Consider the following 21,510-nt stretch of genomic DNA (forward strand, 5'->3'; position numbering starts at 1 on the left):
TGTGGAGGAGATGGGGAAAAACAAGTCGTTTAAGGATACAGGTGGACCTGTTGCAACAAAGAGAAGTACAAGTTGTCATGTCAAAAAGGAATTTTACAACTTTCTTGGGGGAGGGGGGAGGATTAGGTGGAGGGGTGGGAGGAGGCTGGGAAGGGATGTGAAGGGTAAACAAAGGAGGAGGCTGCAATGCTTGAGAAGAAATGTACTCATTATCTTGCCCATGTAATTGTAACCCCTCTGTACAGTATGTTCACAATCAATCAATCAATTGATCAATCAATTAGTAAGAGAAAGCCATGTATATCACTAAATCATTTAATAATATTTTTTTTTATTGGTCATCTGGGGTTTGTGCTTGCTCAGCTTGCTTGTTTTACTGGTACCTACCACTGGAGATATGCCTCCATCCTAGGTTTTCGCTGGAAATATAGCAAACTTTTTTTGGGGATGGGTGGCTGGGCTGGCCTCAAACTATGATCCTCTGGATCTCACCCTCGAGTAGCCAGGACTACAGGCATGACCCATGGGTGTCCAGCCAATTAGTAATATTTTTTAAAATGTAAATCAATAGAAATCATTAAATTATGATTGTGAGAATGCTGAATATATTCAGTCATGTGCTATTTCTAAGGAATATATCTAAATGTAAGGACACAACAAAGGCTAAACATAAAAGAATATACTAGGTGACTCTAAAACAAAGATAGAGTCTGAGCTAGGTGACAGGGACTCATACCTGTAGTCTACTCAATAGGCTGAGACCTGGAGGATCTGGTGATAGAGTACCAGCTGAGAGAAAGAAAGCACAGCTAGATCATAAGGCCCTGAGTTCAAAATCTAGTACCAACAGAAGAAAGGGAGGAGGCAGAGGAAAGGAAGAGATGAGGGGAGGAAGGAAGGAGAAGAAGGAGGAAGGGAGAGATTGTATATATTTAATAAAAAGAAAAGTCAAAAACACTGAATGATGTTTAATTATGTCATTGTTTATTTAACATGATTTTTCCAAGTTTTTCAATGATATAACAGGATCTGCTTTTTATCATCTCAAACTGCTAGAAATCAACACACATCTTGTATTTTAAGTATTGTGTATGCTACTTTGATGTTTTCTTTATTAAAATCAGAAGCCAATATGCTGGCCAATAAGCACTACATTTAGCTTCTTGGTAGCTAGGGTGCCATCAACAGATTCTTGAGGTTTATCTGATGCCAGATGTTATTTCAGGTCTTTTCTCCAACTAGCTGTATGATGTAGGCAAACATGCCACCTCTTTAGGTCTACTTTGTCTTCTACAAAATAAAGACCTAGACTGCCTGATAGCTAATGTTTTATCTGTCTATAAAATTCCAAGACAATATTCCTCATCACTTTTATTTACTCTTATTTCATGTTCATTTACTACTTCTCCACTTATAAAGCATAGTTTTCCATTCTCAAGTAAACATGAATTCATTAAAAAATAAACACACACCCAAAATATTCTTATTCCAATATATCTGCATTAATAAGAAAGGTTTCACTTGAATTTCCACTTAATTCTACCTCTTTTTTTAAAGTCAGTGATAAAGTCACACCTGTAAAATAATGTACATAAAAACATAAAAGATACATTTCAGTGACTGAGAAAAAATGCAATCATCAGGAAAATCTACTGTGTATTTTGTCAAGGTCAATAGAATGAAAGACAATACTGGAAACATCAATTTTCAAATACATCCTTAATAAAAACTCTCCTAAATATATCATCATTGAAGAACATATATTTTTTACAAATTCTGACACCAGCTCCTGTAACAATAACAATAAAATGGGAGAGGGGGGCAGATACAGGAAAACTTCCCAGGTTTTCAAGATCTATTAAAAGTGTAAAATAATCCAAACAAAATGAACACTTAGATATGAAAGACATTTTCTTTTAGACCGAAATGATATGAGGCATTTCTTAATAAAAGTTTAGTAATCATCTAAGAAAAACTGTACTCTCCCCTAATTCCACAAACACCCCACACATGCACCTCAGACACAGGTATAAAACAAATGCCTTGTGTGAAATTGTCTTTTACATTATTAAAGTATTTGCAATTATTTGGGATGATTTTACGTTTAGATTACTTTAAACAACTATCGTAGATGTGTAGATTTATTGGAGCTGAAATTTTTCAAACAGTGAGGAGATAATGACCCTTTTCATTCTACAATGGTTGAGTCTCCTTGAGCAAATATGAGCAGCTTTCAGAACAGTGGTGCTGGTGGTACTGATACTCAAAGTTTTCCCTTTAAAAATATATATAATCCATGTAACACTACATAGTAAATATGTTATATTATACACTTTCTTAACAAGGAATGACTGTTCCTAGACTTACTAGAAGAAAAAATTTAATTGCATTTACTACCGGTCTTATCACTGAAAAGCTATGAAGCTTAAGTATGTACCGGTAAGCAAAAAAAGACGAAAGAAAGAAAAGAAAAAAACATTATTATGATTTTACCAAAGAAATAGAAAAATACAGGATGAAATTAAGTGAACATGGTGTCGGTCCCAGAGATTACACTATAATTCTGAACCAGATTTGCAACACAAAGCAATCTCCACACAATTCTTGTGACTATTTATGCTAGAAAGATCCAAAGCAAATATAGGCAAGCTCACCCCTACCTTGTCAAGGATAAATACTCAGATAAAGTAGGAGTCCTATTTGCTAAAGTGCATCCACTGACCACACCGCTTTGGCCCTGCTACTTGGTTCTACCCATGAAAGTGGTGGTCATTCATGCTTATCCATTTACATACTGTCTGTACAATCAGAGACAGGCAGGATAAGGATTTCTTTTTTTTAAATACTTTAAACAGTGAACTACAGGAAAAAAATCCTAAACACAGAAAATTTTGAAATTCTAGATTTAAGATAATGTCATGATTTTAAATACTGGAGATGTGAAGGGCCCATACAAATCAGGAGTAGTACTAAATACACATTTTTCTACTTCAATATGGGCTTACTGTGCTCTTAAAATCGCTATGAGAGAAGCAGGTATTTTCCCCATGTCTTTTGGCAAGAGCAAAAGTTGTAGGGGTGCAAAATTTCATGAAGTTCGTGGGTTTTTTTTAAAGCTAAATGATTCAATATCTTGCATTATTATTGCACTCATACATTGCCCGGAATATATCTACAGCAACTCAACAAGAGTGATTGCAACAAGGTAAGGTAACTAAGTCTATCAGAAAATTCTTCTAAAGGAAATGCAAACAACTGCAATTCAAATCAGAATATTAAGTTATATTATACTTAACAATTATTTAAACCTTATATAAAATTAAATCTAACCCTCACCACTACAAATCTGTAAGGAATCAGAAAGGGCTTTATGGTAGACAAAGTGTTAAGTGTTGTTGCATTCCACTTTGAAATCACTCTGAGTTACAACAGCATTTTCCCAAGGTTTAAAGAAAAATAGATTTTAGAAAAAAGACTCTTAAATCACTGAATACATCATTTTTGTTACTGACAGAAACAAGTTATACTTTTTTTCTACTACAATTCACTCTTATGAAAGAAGTAACTCTCTCTCTTAAAACTCCTACTAATTGCTACATTTTCAAGACTAAAGGAATTATCAGTAGGCATTCTTTTCTCTTGATTTAAGTTATTTGTCTCTAAAATATGTTAAGTAAGCTTTCAAAGATTCAGGGAGGGGAAGCTTCATGATTTTTTCTCTTAGTAAATTTTGAGGAGGCTCCTCTGGCTTCAAGGCTTCACTGTGATCTTTCTCTTCCTCTTCTTTGCTATCTTCTTCCATTTTTTCATCCTCCTCACTGTCTAGAGGCTGAGGAATAAGCTGATTACCCACAAACACATAAGTGTTGATTCTCTGTTTGACTTTCCTTCTTTTCCTCTTGGGTGGAGCCCTCTGAGGAATCCCCTTGGCCTGCATCTCATCATTTATGAAATTTCTAAGTGTACGCCGAATATAAATGCGGGCCAAGTCTTGTAGATTCCTGACAGCACAAGGGGCTAAACACAAACAAAAAGAAATATTATACATTGTTCTTTTCTTCATAAAACAAAACCAAAATGCGTTCCATAATAAACTGTAGAAAAACCAAAAACTCTAAAAACTGACTTTTAGGTACTTATTATATACATTCTAAACAACATTCCATGAATTGAGGATAGAACAGAGGCTAAAAGGAACAGATGCAATCATGCTATCAGTATACTGGTGGAAAATGAACTATGTAACTTGGGCAGGGATGGGAAGGGGAAACTGGGTGAAAATGAAAGAAAAGGGTGAAATTGTCCAAAGAAGAAATGTACATTATCTGACGTAGGAAATGGCAACCCCTCTGTACAACACCATAATAATCACAATAAAATTAATATAAACAGATGAATAATTATAGAATTACAAAATAAATAATAGATTGATAAGTTTATTAATAAATAAAGAAAAATAAAAAGCTCAAAAAAGGGGTGTGTGTGTGTGTGTGTGTGTGTGTGTCTATATAGCCATGTTACATGCATTAAGATTCTCTGTTAGGGTACATAGAATTTAAAGCAAGGAACGTGAGGACAAAAATGTTTGGGACAAGAATAGGAAAATGACTTTACTCTGCACATCCTTTTATACTATTTAAGTTATATGAAAAGGACTATTTAGAAAAAACACACAGGCACAGAATTTGAATAGTTGCCTTTGTCAGACCTCTAAAGCCATTACACACACAAGGTCTTTTTGTAAATAAACAAGTAGAACTGGTTCATGGCAAAGGAACACCAGATAGCAAGCTGAGAATAAACACAATAACCTAGGGCTGGGAAGGTGGCTCAGTGGTAGAGCGCTTGCCTTGCATGCTCGAGGCCCTGGGTTCAATTCCTCAGCACCACATAAGCAAAAAAAAGCCAGAAGTGGCGCTGTGGCTTAAGTGGTAGAGCGCTAGCCTTGAGCTGAAGAGCTGAGGGACAGCGCCCAGGCCCAGAGTTCAGGCCCCACGACCGGACTCAAAAAAAAAAACAAAAACACAATAACCTACAGAAACAACATATTTTTTAAGCTAATTCTGTTTACTTACATCAAACATATCTTATAGTTGGGGGAGCTCTCCTGTCTGCTTTATTCCTATCTCCCTAAAAGCACAAACTCTTCTTTGTACCCTGCCCCAACAGTTAACACATAAATAGATTGTCAGTACTCTACCTGAAATTGATTTTGCCTAGATTCCATCTCTATGGAAATAAAACTATAACCAAGGATCTTTTTCAAATATGTAACGATAAACAAATCAAAATAAAACCCTGCTCATTCAAGCAGCATTAAATTTTTTATTTACATACTGATCTCTTCACTTTTGGTACTGTATTTTCTGATGGCCCCTTACAACTGGCTATAACATGTAAAATTCTCCTCTTTGTGTATGGGCCGTCTTCTCCTTTAGACTGTGAGCTCAGGGAGGAAAGGAATTGTAGGGACAGGCTATTAACAGGGCATCACCTACACCAGTCCCACAATAGGCTTTCTGTGCATTTCTCAGTATACCTTGCATACCTTGCAGTAGAAAATAGTTTTTCATGGAACTTTGGGGTAGGAGGCTTTTAAACCTAATTCAAAGATTTAGCAGCTACCCAGTAGCCCTGTACAAACAACTACTTTACACTGGCTTTTACTTTTGCTAATCCTCTACTGAAACCTGAAATAGAAATAAAAGATCCACTGAGTATGTTTGGCTAGAACCTGTTTTACTATTTGTCTGAAACTGCACTCAACTAAATGGAGTAGAAATTGAAGTACTATAAAAGAATGTAATTTCAAATCCTGCTTCTGCTATTAATTAGTTTTGTGTCATCTTGTTTCTTATATGTTAAAACATGCAGAATGTTGCCTGCTCTTCCTCCTTCCAAAACTGTTCACTAAATGACAACATTCTCACAGCTGACTTGTTCAACAGCCTAAGCACTTAAGAATCCCCTTAAGATATATGAGTGATTTGGACTAGAAAAGTCCCTGTACTCAGAGAGCTGACAATGTTTGAGCAGAAAAAAGGTAAACAACAAAAAAAAATCTTTTTTTCTTTTAAAGGAGGTCATATGAGAAATAGCAAACACAAATCATGTAAAAAAAAAAAAAAAAAGGTGACTTGGGCCAGGTGCTGGTGGTGCATGACCACAGCTCTATTTGGGAGGCAATAGCAGAATTGTGGCTCATAAACTGAAAGAAAAATTCACAAGACCTCATCTTAACTCAAAGGTTGGCACACAATGGGCATTTGATACACAGAAGGCTGAAATCTGGAGGACCAAAGTCCTGGGCCAGTCTAGACAAAAAAGTTTGTGAGACACATCTAACAGAAAATGCTGTATGTGGTAGTACCGGCCTATCAGATCAGCTATAGCAAGAAGCATAAATAGAAGGATTATGTTCCAAGCTGGTCAGCATAAAAAGCAAGGCTCTACCTCAAAAATAACTAGAGCAAAAAAGCTGGAGGCATGTTCAAGTGGTACAGTATCTGCCTAGTAAGCATGAAGCCTGAGTTCAAATACCAGCATGAGAGAGAAAGAGAAATGAAGAGGAAGGGAGGGAGGGAGGAAGAAAGGTAAAATGAGCCAACCAAAGATTAAATGGGATGGATTAACAAAAACCCACAGGGGACTCTAGAAGTGCACTTATAAATGATGATACTGACATTTCATTATCCCCCTGCCAAAGTCAAAGTATGTCAGAGGATTTTTCATTGCATCAGTTTATTACTTTCCACATTGAAAGTTATCATAATAAACTCTAATTGTAATGTTTTTTAAAAGTAGGAGGGAGAATTATTCTACTATTATTCTTTCTTTTGGCAAGTAGGTAGTCAATGACTACAGCACATTATAATCTACTAAAATAACTCATATGCCCATGAAATCAACATACATGGCCTCCAAAAGAAGACTTTATGGAAACACTCATACAGTGGCAGTCATTTGATTTTTGTGCTAGGTAAAGTTCTGTGTCGCAGAACAATCAACATATGTCCCTTTATGGACTGGTCTAGAAGAAAGTTAACCTTCTAGTTAACCTTCTAGTCCAGAAATTTCATAATTCTAATAAAATGAATCTCCCTCCCAATACTCATTTCTTTGTGGGTTTGCGTTTTTTTGGGGGGGGGGTTGTTTTCTCTCTCTTTGTGTGTGTAGATTCCATCTCACCCCAGTTAGATTGCCCAACAATTTGAAGTTGAACAACAACAAATGGTGGGGATGTGGAAGAAAAGTAACCCTACTGCACTGTTGGTGGGAATATAAACTAGTACAACCACTCTGGACAACCATCTGGAGGTTCCTCAAAACCTAAATATAGATCTTGCCTATGATCCAGCCATACCACTCTTGGGCATCTACCCAGAACATAATGAGCCAGGATACTATAAAGACACTTGCACATCCATGTTCACTACTGCACTCTTCACAATAACCAACTTATGTAAACAGCTCAGATGTCCTACAATAGATGTGTGGATCCAAAAAATGTGGTATCTATACAAAAAAGAATTTTACACAGCCATTAGAAAGGATAATGTCATTTACAGGGAAATGGATAAACTTGGAATGCATCATGTTAAGTGAGGTAAGCCAAGCTCAGAGAGGCAAACAGAGCATGTCTTCTCGCATACATGGAAGCTAGATCTAAAATATACTGGGACATAATAACTCTAGGCATTCACACATAGTGAGACCAAAAGAAGATTCCCTTAGAGGAGAAACACAGAACACAAAGGCACAATGCCTGTGTGCCTCTGAGCTTATCAAATAATAGTTATCAAAATAAAGTTCAGGAAATGGAAATAAGAGATTTTTTGTTTAAAAAATAGCTGATAGTATGACCAAAAAGGAATATTGATTAATTCTGAATGGTAGAGTATATAAAAAGTCAGAAATTATGAACCTTGGGGGTTGTCAACATGTCTCCTTAGTACTCCCACCAAGCCTCTCCTAACCCCCACCTTCCCTGAGTCCTGCATCATCTCTACATTCTTCCTCTAGGAAGGGGGAATAGCTTGCTGTAGGTCTGAATGTATATGAAGTAGCTGGTCACTACGGCTCTGGCATATGCTCCACAATTCATACACATTGGCTGCGTTCTGAAGGGAGGATGGCTAGTCCCCGTTATAATGTCTAATTAAATGATGCAGGCCTAAATTTTTCCATCAATTTATTTGCTTGATAATAAAGCTGAACTTTCAATTCCTAGCTGTCTGATTTCTAAGTCCTGCTCTCAATTAGTAAGAACATGGACAAGGAAATTACTGACCTTCCTCAAACCCTAACCCTACTTTTAATTAAGCAATTATTAAAGACTGCAAACTAAGTTAAGCACTTTACAAATATTACTTCATATAATTTGTCAAAGCCATTTTATTTTTATTTTTTAGTCATGGGACTTGAAATTGCAGCCTGGGCGCCATCCCTGAGCAATTTTGCTCAAGGCTAGCATGTTACCATTGAGCCACAGATCCACTTCCAGTTTCCTGATGGTTAATTGGAGATAAAAGTCTCATGAACCTTCCTGCCCGGGCTAGCTTTGAAACACAATCCTCAGAGCTCAGCCTCCAGAGTTGCTAGGATTACAGGCATGAGCCATCAGTGCTCAGCTTTGTCAAAGTCATTTTAAAAGATCCCAAAGTCATGGGCTGGGAAGGTGGCTCAGTGGTAGAGCGCTTGCCTTGCATGCCTGAGGCCCTGGGTTTGATTCCTCAGCACCACATAAGCAAAAAGAAAAACAGCCAGAAGTGGTGCTATGGCTCAAGTGGTAGAGCGCTAGCCTTGAACTGAAGAGCTGAGGGACAGCGCTCAGGCCCAGAGTTCAGGCCCCATGACCGGACCCCCCGCCTCCCCCCCAACAAAAAAAACGATCCCAAAGTCACATGGCTCACCAGAGGAGAAACAAATGAATATCAAAAATAAAGTTAACTCTTTCTAAGGCTACATTCTATTTAGTTCATGGTTAACAAAACCATGACATATTCCAAACCAATTAATACTGTTCTCTTGTTTCTAAAGGTCTGAATACACTCAATAAGGTAACTACTTCCTTTTCTTGGTCCTCTACATACTGTCCTCCAACTTCTGTGGAATGTCCTCTCATTGATATGTCTTATGTTTTAGCTACAAATTGGGTGGATCAAATGTGTGACCTTAACACCTCTTCCGTATCTCTCCTCTTATGTAACCTCACTCATTTTCATCCAACTATAACTTAAAGTGACATCCTAATGTTGAGGATTCTCAGTTTATATTTCTATTACATGGCTGGTTTGTACCCACTGACTTAACAGCAGGGCAAAAGGAAGTGCCTGCTCTTTTTCCTATTTTCAGAGTCTGTCACATAGTCTTCCAAATAGTAATAATGGTACCACCACTCAGTCAGCCACTCTTTTTTTATTACCCACATTCCTCACAGAGTCTGTTATCTTTCTTCAACCAGTTTTCTCTCTACCAGTATCTGCTTGTTCCTTGGGTACAAGAAATGATTTTACACGGTCTGTTACCCCATTTTATTTTTCCAATGAAGCCATCTTCCATAGCCTAAACAATTTCTACATGAATATGAGATACACACTGGATCATAATTCTGGTCTAGGAGCTATCAAGCTGTTTTTTTAAGCCTAAAGTTTTGTGGTTTGTGTTTTGTGTTTTGTTTTTGATATCTCTGTATGGGAAATGTTTTCATGACATCTTGATGTGGCAAGTTCCCTTATGAGCATTCCAGTTGGAATTCAGAGGTTGCCTCCACAGAAAGGCCTTACCAGTTAAAGCAGATGCTTCTCCCCACAACCACTTATTTTCTTCCACATCACAAACTGTAATTAATAAATGCACTTTTGTTTTATCTGTCCCTTTGGTTTCCATAAAGAAAACTTTAAGTGTCTTATATATGATAGGGATTATATTTTGTTCAATGTGAATAAATCCCTATTGAAACCAACTGAATATATGGTTGCAAATTTGATTCATTGTATTTCCATAGTCTACTAAATCACCAGCCTGTAAGTTAAGCACTAAGAGTGACAATTCAATTAAGAATTCAAAGCCTACTTACGGAGTCCCACGGAATCTGGTTTGCCATTATCATTCTTACTTGGCTGAACAAGTGGAGCAAATGAAACAGCAAGGATATTTTTACTTTCCCAAGTGTTCTGTCCAGTTCTCATAATCTGTGTTAACTAGAGTGAAAAAAAAGATTAAGGTATAATTACTTTATAGGCAGAAATTTATGTTGAGGGAAATAGCATTAAGAAGTAAACACCACTTATATTTAAACACCAATTACTTCCATTTAAGATTTATTATAAATTAACAGAAGGAATGAAAAAACTGCCATCTAGATGGACACTGGGTAAGACTAGGCAAGTGTGCATGTTAAGCCATGTACATGTATTTTTTTTTTCTTGGCAGTACTGGGCTATGCCCCCAGTCCTTTTTGCTTTAGTTATTCTTCAATTAGTTCTTCAGGCTGGTTTGGACCATGAACCCCCTATTTATGCCTTCCATATAGTTATGGATGAAAGATGTGCAACTTTATTGGCTGAGATGAGATCTCACACATTAATGCCCAAGCTGGCCTTAAACTATGACCTTACTACTTTACTTCCTGAGTAGCTGAGACTGAGCCACGATACCCATCCAACAAAGCCATATTTTGATAATTATACCAATAATTTACTTTGTACTCTACCACGATGGTAATCAATTAGATGTTAATTATAACCCCAACCTGTATGCATAAAGTCACAAAAAATATCGGAAGTGGTGCTGTGGCTCAAGTGGTAGAGTGCTAGCCTTGAGCTGAAGAGCTGAGGGACAGCGCCCAGGCCCAGAGTTCAAGCCCCATGACCAACAACAACAACAAAAAGTCAAATACCAATCAAAAATAATTAACTCAGTGTATAATTTGTCAAGTTCAGTGCCTTTAATTTATATTCTAAAAAACATCTCATTACTGTACTTGATATTTGTATAATTACATAGCAAAATTATTTAGTAAAATGTGAAGGAAATAATACCTTATCTTACTTATTATTAGTGTGTGGGGGAAGGTCCTGGGGCTTCAACTCAGGACCTGGGCACTGTCCCTAAGCTTTTTGCTCGAAGCTAGCATTTTCCCACTTAAGCCACAGCATTGCTTCCTGCTTTTTGGTGGTTAATTGGAGATAAAAATCTCATAAATTTTCTTGCCTGGACTAACTTTGAAATGCAATCCTCAAATCTCAGCTTCTTGAATAGCTAGAATTACAGGCATGAACCACTCACATCTGGCAAGGAAGTAATATTTTAAATATGTGAAAACAGGAGTTCAAGGACAGCATACGACAGATTTTAAGGCCTTGTCTCAAAATAAACAATCTAACAAATAAATAACTGAAAATATGTCATTAAAGAAAAAGAAATAGCAACATTTTTCCGGGAACTTTTTTTCTGGTGTTAATAAGGTAGGTCAGGTGCCAGTGGCTCATGCCTGTAATCCTAGCTACTCAAGAGGCTGAGATCTGAGGATTGCAGTTCAAAGCCAGCCTGGGCAGGAAGGTCTGTGAGACTTTTATCTCCAATTAACCACCAGAAAACCGGAAGTGGCACTGTGGCTCAAGTGGTAGAGCATGAGCCTTGAGCTGAAGAGCTGAGGGACAGCACCTAAGCCAAGTTCAAGTCCCACAACCAACCAAAAACAAACAAAAATAAGGTAGGCAAGTCAGTTGCTTACCTTTTACCAAGCATCCTACCAATGAGAAACATCCCAAGCCCTTCCAAGAATGTTTATTATATCTTTATATTCTGCCTTTATGGCAACTGACCAACAATTTGATACAGAGTACAATGCATGGTGATGATGAGATATACTTAGCTACAAATGACATGACATAAACTTAAATATAAACATATATGAACTATACAGTTCCCATTCCAGATGTCAGTCATTAAGGATAATCTAACTCTACTATGCAAACTTCAAGATGTTTTAAGTAATTCAAAATGAGGCTATGTGAATATTCTTTAAAATGCATTTTTATAAATGTTAAAGTTAACGTGCTTTTGAAAAGATCTTTCTAAATAATTAATTTCACTTATATATTTATAAACACATTATATGATGGTTTACAATTCCAAAGCAAAGCAAGAAAAGATAAATTTAATAAATCTCATAAAACATTAAAGAATATTTTTGGATATATATAGAAAGTACCAAATAAAGCTTGGAAATATACTTCTTTCATTAATGAAGTTGAACAGCTCAAACTCGGCACAAAGCAGACTTCTTTTCAATATGTTCAGAGAATTGAAGAACACTAGGCCCAAAGCTACTGGTAGAGGTGATCTCATTCAACTTAACACTTTCCAGGTAAGGAAGCTAAGGAACCACTTGCTCAAGGACTCATACAGTGAGGAGCTGATGGCTACTGAGAGCCTGCATCTCAGCTCCATACGACTGCTTTCATATCTGTTTTGCTTAAGTAATTAATAAGAGTCTGTTTCATGTTTGGGGTTTTATTTCTTTTAGGGCTTCGTGCTTTTTCAGCTTGCTTGCTCATACTAGTTTCTATGCTTTAAGCTATACCTCTGGCATGGCTTTTTGCTAGTTATTTTTCAGGTGGAGTCTGAAAGACTTTCCTGCCTAGACTATTTCATGGTTTTTCTATACAATTGTCTTCTTTAGAAATTACAAGATGCCTTTTAAATCACTAAATAACAATTTCTATTCTGAAGATAATGGGTTTGTTTCTTATGATACTAAGCAAAAGAACAGTAGAAAGTACCTGATCCTCTATAGGCATAACAAGTATGCCTCCAACTTTTAGTAAGATTTTCATGTAGTTTTCATGGTCTTTCTGGACTCCAGCTCCACAATAAATTCGGTCATACTGATGACTATCAGATGCTATCTGGAGGCAATTACCAACCACAAATGCAGGTTCACAGAACTCAAATCTGCACGAAAAAAAAAAAACAAATATTTTAGTCACTTAAACAAAAGGCTAAATCAAAAACTTTATACCATAGTCCAGTCCTTAAAATAATGATGCCACTAAAATTATTAAAATCAATTTTAACCAAATTTATGATATTCAGCACTAATGAAGTACAGTTTTTGTTCTCAGATACAAGGCACATGTTCTTAAAACTTTAAGCTATTTAAGGCCATACAGAAACCTCAGTAGGGCTTTAAAAAATGAATACAATAAAATGTCCAACCCTAATTTAGTGATGCCTCTAAAATGTTAAATGCTGAGAATCATGAGCCAACAAATGAGAAAGGGGTTTATTTCCCATTGTCTTTTCTCCCCTCCCTCCCCCCAAAAAACCCCATCATTTGAAGGGGCAGCAAAAATGAGAAAGTCTCATGCAAGTACTTATTTCTGGACACTTTTGCAGAGAATAACAGTAGCAGACCTTTTCAGAAGAGATACCAGCATGCTGATCATAGTCTTTACAATCACTCAAGATCAGACAGGCTCTTGTATTAACTTTTGGCTGAATAACATTGTAAGACTAGGTCAGAAAACAAAATGAATACTGGTTTTTACTGATGCTTGTGCCTCAATTGTCTCCCTATCCAACACAAAGAGATGTGGTTTCAAAGTTCATTCAGACCTCTTATTCTTGGTTAAAGTATTGGCTCATGGTACAAAAAAATTAGGCTTCTCTAAACTACATTATTTAAATTTTTGTCTTAAATTCTGACAAACAAAACCAAAAAAAGAGGCTAATACATAACATGTAATTAAAACCCCAATGCACACTGCAATCCTTTTAAAGACATGTCATTTTTTAAACTAACTCATAAGCCTTTCAAATTGATTATAGTGGGCATGATCACCTTGCAAAATCATGCTATTTGAGAATGAAAAGCTTTGGCCAAAGCTGGGCATTAGTGGCTCATACCTACACAACTCTAGCTACTGAGAAGGCTGTGATCTGAGGATCACAGTTCGAAGCCAGTCTGGGCAGAAAAGTCCAGGAGACTCTTATTTCTAATTGAAAAGAAAAAACAGGAAGGGGAAATATAGTTTTAGTGACAAAAGTGCCAGTCTTGCAAGAAAAAGCTAAAGGATAGCAGCCAAGTCCTGACTTTGAGCCTCAATACCAACAAACAAAAGAAAAGCTTTGTCTGCGTTGAATTTGAGCCCCTTTGTACCAACTACATAGAGATAACCAAAAAATATATTTTAAAGAGAAAAGAAAAGCTTCAGCATGCAGTGGAAAATGACACTGACTTGAATCACAATCAATTTTACCTTTTAAAAATCACATCCTGTAATTAAAAGTAAACACAGGAGGTTTCCACTAAAATTCATTAAAACCCAAGTACATTATGAGCACATATTTAAAGAAGAGTCTACCAAAAGTATGCCCCATCCTAATTCTGTATGTCTTTGGTGGAAGGTAGTAGGCAGCTAGGCATGAACAGTATGTACTCTACACTCTCATTTCTATACATTACACTAAGCCAGTCCATGCCCTATTATTCTTGCCACTATAGTGGCCACCTCACTGTTTGCATGTTCAGGTCTTTCTTCTATTATTTTGCTCCCCACTGAATAGAGAAGTTCAAACTTCAGTCATACCATGTGGGATCTTTGTGATCGGTATGATTTAGATAAAGTGAAAGTGAGTCCCCCAGAGGCTAATATACTGGAAGCTTGGTCCCTAGTCTGGCTAGGTTGTGAGATAGTAAAATCTTTACAATGTGGGCCTGAGTGAGAGGTAATTACATCATGGGGAAACTACTGTCAGAAAGGACTGACCCATCTTATTGGGCTGGTTTAGGAGTCAGGGAGTACATCAGTCATAATAACAAGCAAGGCTGACTCACATTTGGCTTATCCCAAACATGTTGCTTACCACTCTCCAACACACTCCCACCATGCGATGCCAAATCTTTTACCCAGCTCAGATATTCTGCTATAGAAACACAAAACTGACTATGAAAATGACTCTACAATCAAGCTGCTCTTTCTGACATTTTCTTACTCTGCCTCATCCTGCACATACTATGTTGCAGTCAGTTTGAGTGACTTGCTTCTACTTCCTTACAAGAATGATTACAAAGTACCATTTCCTCTGAGAGAAATGCTCATCCCTCACCTTCTTCCCTTAAGAGACATCTGCTCTCCCTTCTAGATACAATTCAAATATCAGCTTCACAGTCGCCTTTTTTTTTTTTTTTGGCTAGTCCTGGGGCTTGAACTTAGGGGCCTACTGACCATCCCTGAGCTACTTCTGTTCAAGGCTAGCACTCTGCCACTTGAGCCACAGTGCCACTTCTGGCTTTTTCTGTGTATGTGGTACTGAAGAAGCGATCCCAGGGTTTCATGCATGCTAGGGAAGCACTCTACCATTAAGTCACATACATTCCCAGCTAAGTCTTACTTTTTAAAAGCATAAACTTACCTATGCTGGGGGGGGGTGACATAATTTCTCTTATACAAGACTATGGCACAATCTCTGCTTATTTTAAATATGCTCAAAACAATTTAAGTAATTAGATACTGTGGGTCACATGATTTAATAACTATTGAGTTTGAAATAAACTTTTTAAAGAAATATTTGAAGTACTGGAGATGTAGTTCAGTGGTAGTGCTTACCTAGTGAGTGTACAACCCTGGGTTGCATACTCAACAAAGTTAAAAACAACAGCAAGAAAACAGAACTTCTCAAAAAGTTCTATGCAAAAATATTTATTATTATAAAAATGCCTTAATATTATAATCATTTACATCAGTCTTATGCTATGATGAATGTGAGCAGGAAATTTAATAATCAAAGAACTTAAACCCAGTAGTACTCACTAGAAACTATGTTGAAAATGAACTATACAACTTGCAGGTGGGGGCAAGGGAAAAAAACTAGGAGTGAAGGAAGGGGTGACATTGTCCAAAAAGAAATGTACTCATTACCTGATTTATGTAACTGTAATACCTCTGAACATTACCTTTATAATTACAATATTGTTTTAATTTAAAGTTAACTTTTGATGATTTTTATATAATTCTGTTTTGTTTATTTACTTATTTATTTTCTGGTCGTCGTGGGACCTGAACTCTGGGCTTGAGCACTGTCCCTCAGCTCTTCAGCTCAAGCCTAGTGCTCTGCCACTTGAGCCACAGGGCCACTTCCAGTCTTTTCTGTTTATGTGGGGCCTCATGCATACAAAGCAAGCACTTTACCACTGAGCCACTTTTCCAGCCCCTCTGTTTTTTGTAATCAGATTAAAAGAAAAAGTAACCACGTCATGTTTTACTTAATTCCAATAAATTAAACATACTACAATCTCAGCATATAAATAAACTAAAACCATCATGAATAGTATGTTTGTTATTTTATTCTTATTCCAAGCCTCTATTATCTCCTTAGGTTTTCCAAATCCAGAATATTTCACTTTGAGCTTGTGGTTAGTGACTATTCTATTAAACTATACAGGCTTTGAGGACAGTACGAAACTTTTGATGATTTTATCATCAAATCTGTTAAGTCAATTCAAACATGTATTTACACTTTTTGTTTGCTTGCAGTGCTGAGAATTGTACTTGGACCTTCCCTACTGCGATCTACCACTTGAGGTTTACCCAAAGCCCTTGTTAACTTTGCCTAGGCTGGCCGATAGGCTTTCTCTGCCTCTGTACCTTCGATTATAGGCATGCCCATCATCCAGCTTATTTAGTTTTAAAAACTTCCTACTGGATAAAAAATATACAGAAGCTTACAGAAAAAGGAAAATATCATTACAAGGTGATGTATTTAGTGATATTTAATATATTATCATCACAATAAAGTAAATTAGAAAAAACATAGTGCCTGACTAAAAATCAAACACATGCAGGTTACCTAATAATAGGAACTGCCTAGTTTCTATAGTCAGATACTATTTATTGGGCATCAGCGGTGAGTTGAGTGCTAACCAGGAATACAATGGAAAATGCTCATGTCTATAAGCCAGATGGAGGTATAAAGTACAATTTGCAAAAAAAAAAAAAAGTGCAATTTACAACTGTGATAAATGCTTTGATGTAAAGACATATAATTCCTTAAGATTGAGAACCAAAGGATAGTCTTGGAGATCACTGGAATATTCTCTAAGAAATTACAAGTTGTGACAGCAAGCTAAGACAACACAATCTAGAGCCATACTATCCAAGATGGCACATGCTAGTCCCATAAGGAGATTGAGCTGTTAAAATAGGGCTAGACCAAAGTGAGCTAAGCTGTGCTCTAAGTATAAAATTCATGTAAGTTTTCAAAGATTTAGTATAAAATATGTAAAATATCTCAATAATTTTTTTAATGTCAAAACTATGTAATAGCAAGAATGACTAAAGCATACCTGGGATTCTAAACCCAATAAAAGTGTTTACCATACTAAGGTGAGTTACCAACCTCCCAAACCACGTCTTCACCATCAATCTCCTGACAGAAGCATATTCTCCTATGCCTGCAGCCTTGTTCTTTAATTCCCTTTGAACTTTCTTAGTCTCTATCTCTATATGTCCGAAAAATTTTTGTGACATCACCAACCCAAGGGACAGATATAAGTTTCTTCCCTTTGGAGACCTCCATGATTTTTTTTATCAGTTCAAGTAACAGTTTCAACAGTTTCACTAAAGGGAAATACTGAAAACTACTCTTTCATTTATTATATGTAGCTAGATGCTTCCAGGACTCTCTCCTTAATACATACTACACTCCTTCTTAATCATATTCCTGGTGTTTCTGCTGGATAGTTCTTCTGAATCTAATTTTATCCTTATCACCTGTTTATGGTCCTCAAAAGGTTCATTAAGTCAGTGAACCACAAAAGAAGCAAACATTTTGTCTCAACTTTCCTGTGTATCAATTTTGAATATGAATATGAACCCAAGTTTGGCAAGTAAAATACAATAACCAAGATAAAATCTCAAAGCTGGAAAGCAAATTTTCCTACACTTAAAGTTACAGGAAAAGCATGTCTATGGCACTCTCTATAGTAACATGATGGTTCTTGCTTTACCAAACTGGCTACTGCAAGAACTATAGCTTCAAGATTGGAGGCATGGCTCCATTGTTAGAGTATCATACATCAAGCAACTTTGTACTTACCAAGTTCAAGTCCTAGTCTTGCACATACACACAAAAAAAACCCACAAAAGAAACACACACACAAATGTACTCATTACCTGACTTAGGTAACTGTAACCCCTCTGTATATCACCTTTATAATAATTTTTAAAACTTTAAAAAAAGAACTGTAACTTTGTGTTATAAAATACATTATTTGTACTCCAACATACTAAAAAAAAGCAAAATTCAAATTGTAAAAATAAAAATAAACTCTTGGCTTTAAAAAATAAATCACCACATACACAGAAAAAAAGCCAAAAGTGGTGTTGTGGCTCAGGAGTAAAGTGCAAGCCTTGAGCAAAACAAGCTCAGGGACAGCGCCCAGATCCTGAGTTCAAGCCTCAAGACTGGCCAAAAATCAATCAATAAATTGTCACATGATCAAAGATCTCAAATTAAATAAATTTATTATTATAGAAAATAATCTGAGCCAGGCTCCAGTGGCTCTCACCTGGAATCCTAGCTACTCAGGAGGCTAAGATCTGAGAATCAAGGTTCAAAGCCAGCCCTGGCACGAAAGTCTGTGAGACTCTTATCTCCAATAAACCACTAGAAAACCAGAAGTGGCACTGTGGCTTCCAAGTGGTAGAGCACTGGCCTTGAGCTGAAGAGCTCAGGGATCCAGGTCCTCCAACAACAACAAAAAAAAAGAATTTAAATAATTTGAATGTGTTCCCTTAACATGACAAGCTAAGAAAGAATACCTCAAACTGAAGTGTTACAATCACTACAGAGCAAAATAAAATCCTTCAATAAATAATTTCTACTAATACAAATGAATTATATATTTCTCACAAATGCATATAGCCTTTTAAAAACTTATTTTGTGCAGTACTGGGGATTCAGCCGAAAGCCTCAAGTTTGCTGGCAAGAATTTTACCCCTGGAGACAAGCCATAAGTACATAAATACATAGTCTTTTCACTTTCATTTTACAAATTAATTTAAGAAAACACTTGAAAAGATTACTTGAATTTATGACTATAATCTAAGAGGAACGGAGTACTTATAGCTATGAAAATTATAAAAATTGAAGATTACATGTAAAACTGGGAGAAAATACTGGCACTAAAAAAATATATTGAAAATAGCCATATGCCACATATACTACCAAAACAAAATACTACCAATCTGGAAATATAAGAAAAATGTCTATCAAGAGCCTCGCTCATTGGAGATTATTTATTACACTTTTAGCTGTAGCTTAATTTTCTACCTACAATATGTGAATCTTCCACAGTTATTTAAGAAAAAAGCCTTCAGATTGCAAAGACACATTTTTTTATTTTTTTAATATTTATTTATTTATTGGCCAGAATAGGGGCTTGAACTCAGGGCCTGAGCTTCTTTTGCCCAAGGCTAGCATTTTACCACATAAGCTATAGCACCATTTCTAGCTTTTTCTCAAGTTTATGTGGTTCTGAGGAATCAAACCCAGGGCTTCATGCATGCTAGACAAGCACTCTACCACTAAGTCACATTTCCTGCCCCCAAAATACATTTTTTAAAAACCAATAAATGGATTATAAACTTTAAAATATATAGACAGACAGACAGTCAGACAAAGATAAATAGATACATAAATATATAGAGTATATAGGTATATATTTGAAAATACTAAGTGTTTTGTATTCTGGTACTTGTATTATGCCTTATTTTTATAACAACATTTAATATAAGTTAGTTTATTAACAATCAAATGACTAAAACTCTACTCTCAAAATGCTTCTGATCTGGGTGCTGGTGGCTCATACCTATAATCCTAGCTACTCAGGAGGCTAAGACCTGAGGATGCAGTTCAAAGCCAGGCAAGAAAAGGCCATGAGACTCTTATTTCTAATTAACAACCAAAAAGCCAGAAAACAGAGCTGTGGCTTAAGTGGTAGTGTACTAGCTCTGAGCAAAAAGATTCAGAGGCAGAGCCCAAGCCCCAAGTTCAAGCCTAGTACCTACACGGAAAGAAACGAAAAGAGAAGAGAAAAACCGAAAACAAAAGAGAAGAGAGAGACAACATTTTTTTCCTTAGGTTTTGAGTATCTTGACTTTCAACACTCCTACAAATAAAAGACATTTTCAACCACAATTTCAAATACACAATTTCAAATACAATTTTTTAATAATTTGTTTAAGATGATAACATTAAAATAACCAGAAAGTCTGGTTATAAAATGATACTATAATATTTATAAAAGTACACAGGTAAATTAAGTTAAAAATAGTTAAAAGGAAGTCTGAATTTTTTTTCATATAAACCATGCATTAAATGAAACCAAGAACAATAAAAGGATTTTTAAAATACCAAAATTGTAACATGTTCAGAATGGTTCATGTGTTCTCTCCCAAGCTTTTATACTCGAAGTAAGAAGTTCACTAAAATTTTATGTTGCAAGTAAAATTAAAAATTTGTTAAGAAAAATTCTCAAAATAAAACAAAAAATCCAATCCTGAAATGTGTATAATAATCACTCATCTATTGATTTAACCTGGCAAAACAATGACTATACACTTTTTAAGATGCATATGCAGACACGCTTACTATAAAATGTATACTGAAAAATCACAGAGCACATAGACATCTTGGTTTAGAACATGAACACTTGCCCAAAGACCAGGACTCTAAGCACTTACCTTAGCAGTTTTCTTTACTGGTGTATGTTGGACTATCTTCATCTGGAGATGGACAGGTGATTTCGTTCACAGCAGGAACCTTGCCAACTTGCCCATATAATTCTTTTGATAAGCTGCTAGGAGATCAGGGTGACCTAGCCTTGCCCTGTAGCTTCCCTCTTAGACGGATAGTCTAGGTCTAGGAGCTGACTGAGAGTAGAAAAAACAACATTCCCCTTCAATACACTGTGAAGTGGGGGCTAACAATTTGCACACCTAGTTTATCAGGTGCCACAGGAAACTGTCATTGAAATTTTAGACAATTATTCCAATGGAATAAAGAAATTTCAAGGACATGGGAAAAAAAATCCTACCTTGTTCTCATACCTCATCCGTTACAACCTGCTAAATCACAAAAGCTTATCTTTAAAAAAGCATTTTGTTAAAAATATATATTTGTACTATAACTATTTTGTTTAAACAACACAAAACTTTGTATCTTTCTTTGACGGGTAAAACCAAGGGAAATATTGAACTCTTGATCTCTAAGTACTTATACCATTCATATATCCTATTGAATTAAAATGAAGACTTTACCTTTTCAAGTGTTTTCCCTTCCAACTGCATCAAAATCATCTCAAAATAATTCAAGCATTATTCAAAGCAGTGTTGAGAGTAAATACAGTGATTCTTCATGTAGTAAAGCATTGGAGAAATTGTTGAATCTAAAGCAATGTCTAAATATATTATAGGAAATGTGACAGGTAAGCCATATGAC

The 21,510-nt window shown here is 36.1% G+C and overlaps 1 protein-coding gene across 2 annotated transcripts in view; it reads right to left on the reverse strand.

Moving 5' to 3' along the window:
* Positions 1–962: 962 nt before the first annotated feature.
* The window catches only part of Pcmtd1 (protein-L-isoaspartate (D-aspartate) O-methyltransferase domain containing 1), a 58,652-nt gene continuing 38,104 nt past the window's right edge, over positions 963–21,510 (reverse strand). Inside the window, exons 1-4 of one of the 2 annotated variants that reach the window (XM_013009349.1) lie at positions 20,754–21,187; positions 12,789–12,960; positions 10,079–10,202; positions 963–4,017 (exon numbers count right to left, since the gene is read on the reverse strand). In XM_013009349.1, the coding sequence (XP_012864803.1) occupies positions 3,650–4,017; positions 10,079–10,202; positions 12,789–12,842 (546 nt within the window). In that variant the 5' untranslated portion in view covers positions 12,843–12,960; positions 20,754–21,187 and the 3' untranslated portion in view covers positions 963–3,649. Of the gene's footprint in view, positions 4,018–10,078; positions 10,203–12,788; positions 12,961–20,753; positions 21,188–21,510 lie in introns of those variants that run through there. The other variant, XM_013009348.1, reaches the window with a different exon arrangement.

The sequence above is a fragment of the Dipodomys ordii genome, unplaced genomic scaffold (genome assembly GCF_000151885.1).
Source record: "Dipodomys ordii isolate 6190 unplaced genomic scaffold, Dord_2.0 Scaffold9, whole genome shotgun sequence".
Taxonomy (NCBI): Eukaryota; Metazoa; Chordata; class Mammalia; order Rodentia; family Heteromyidae; genus Dipodomys; species Dipodomys ordii.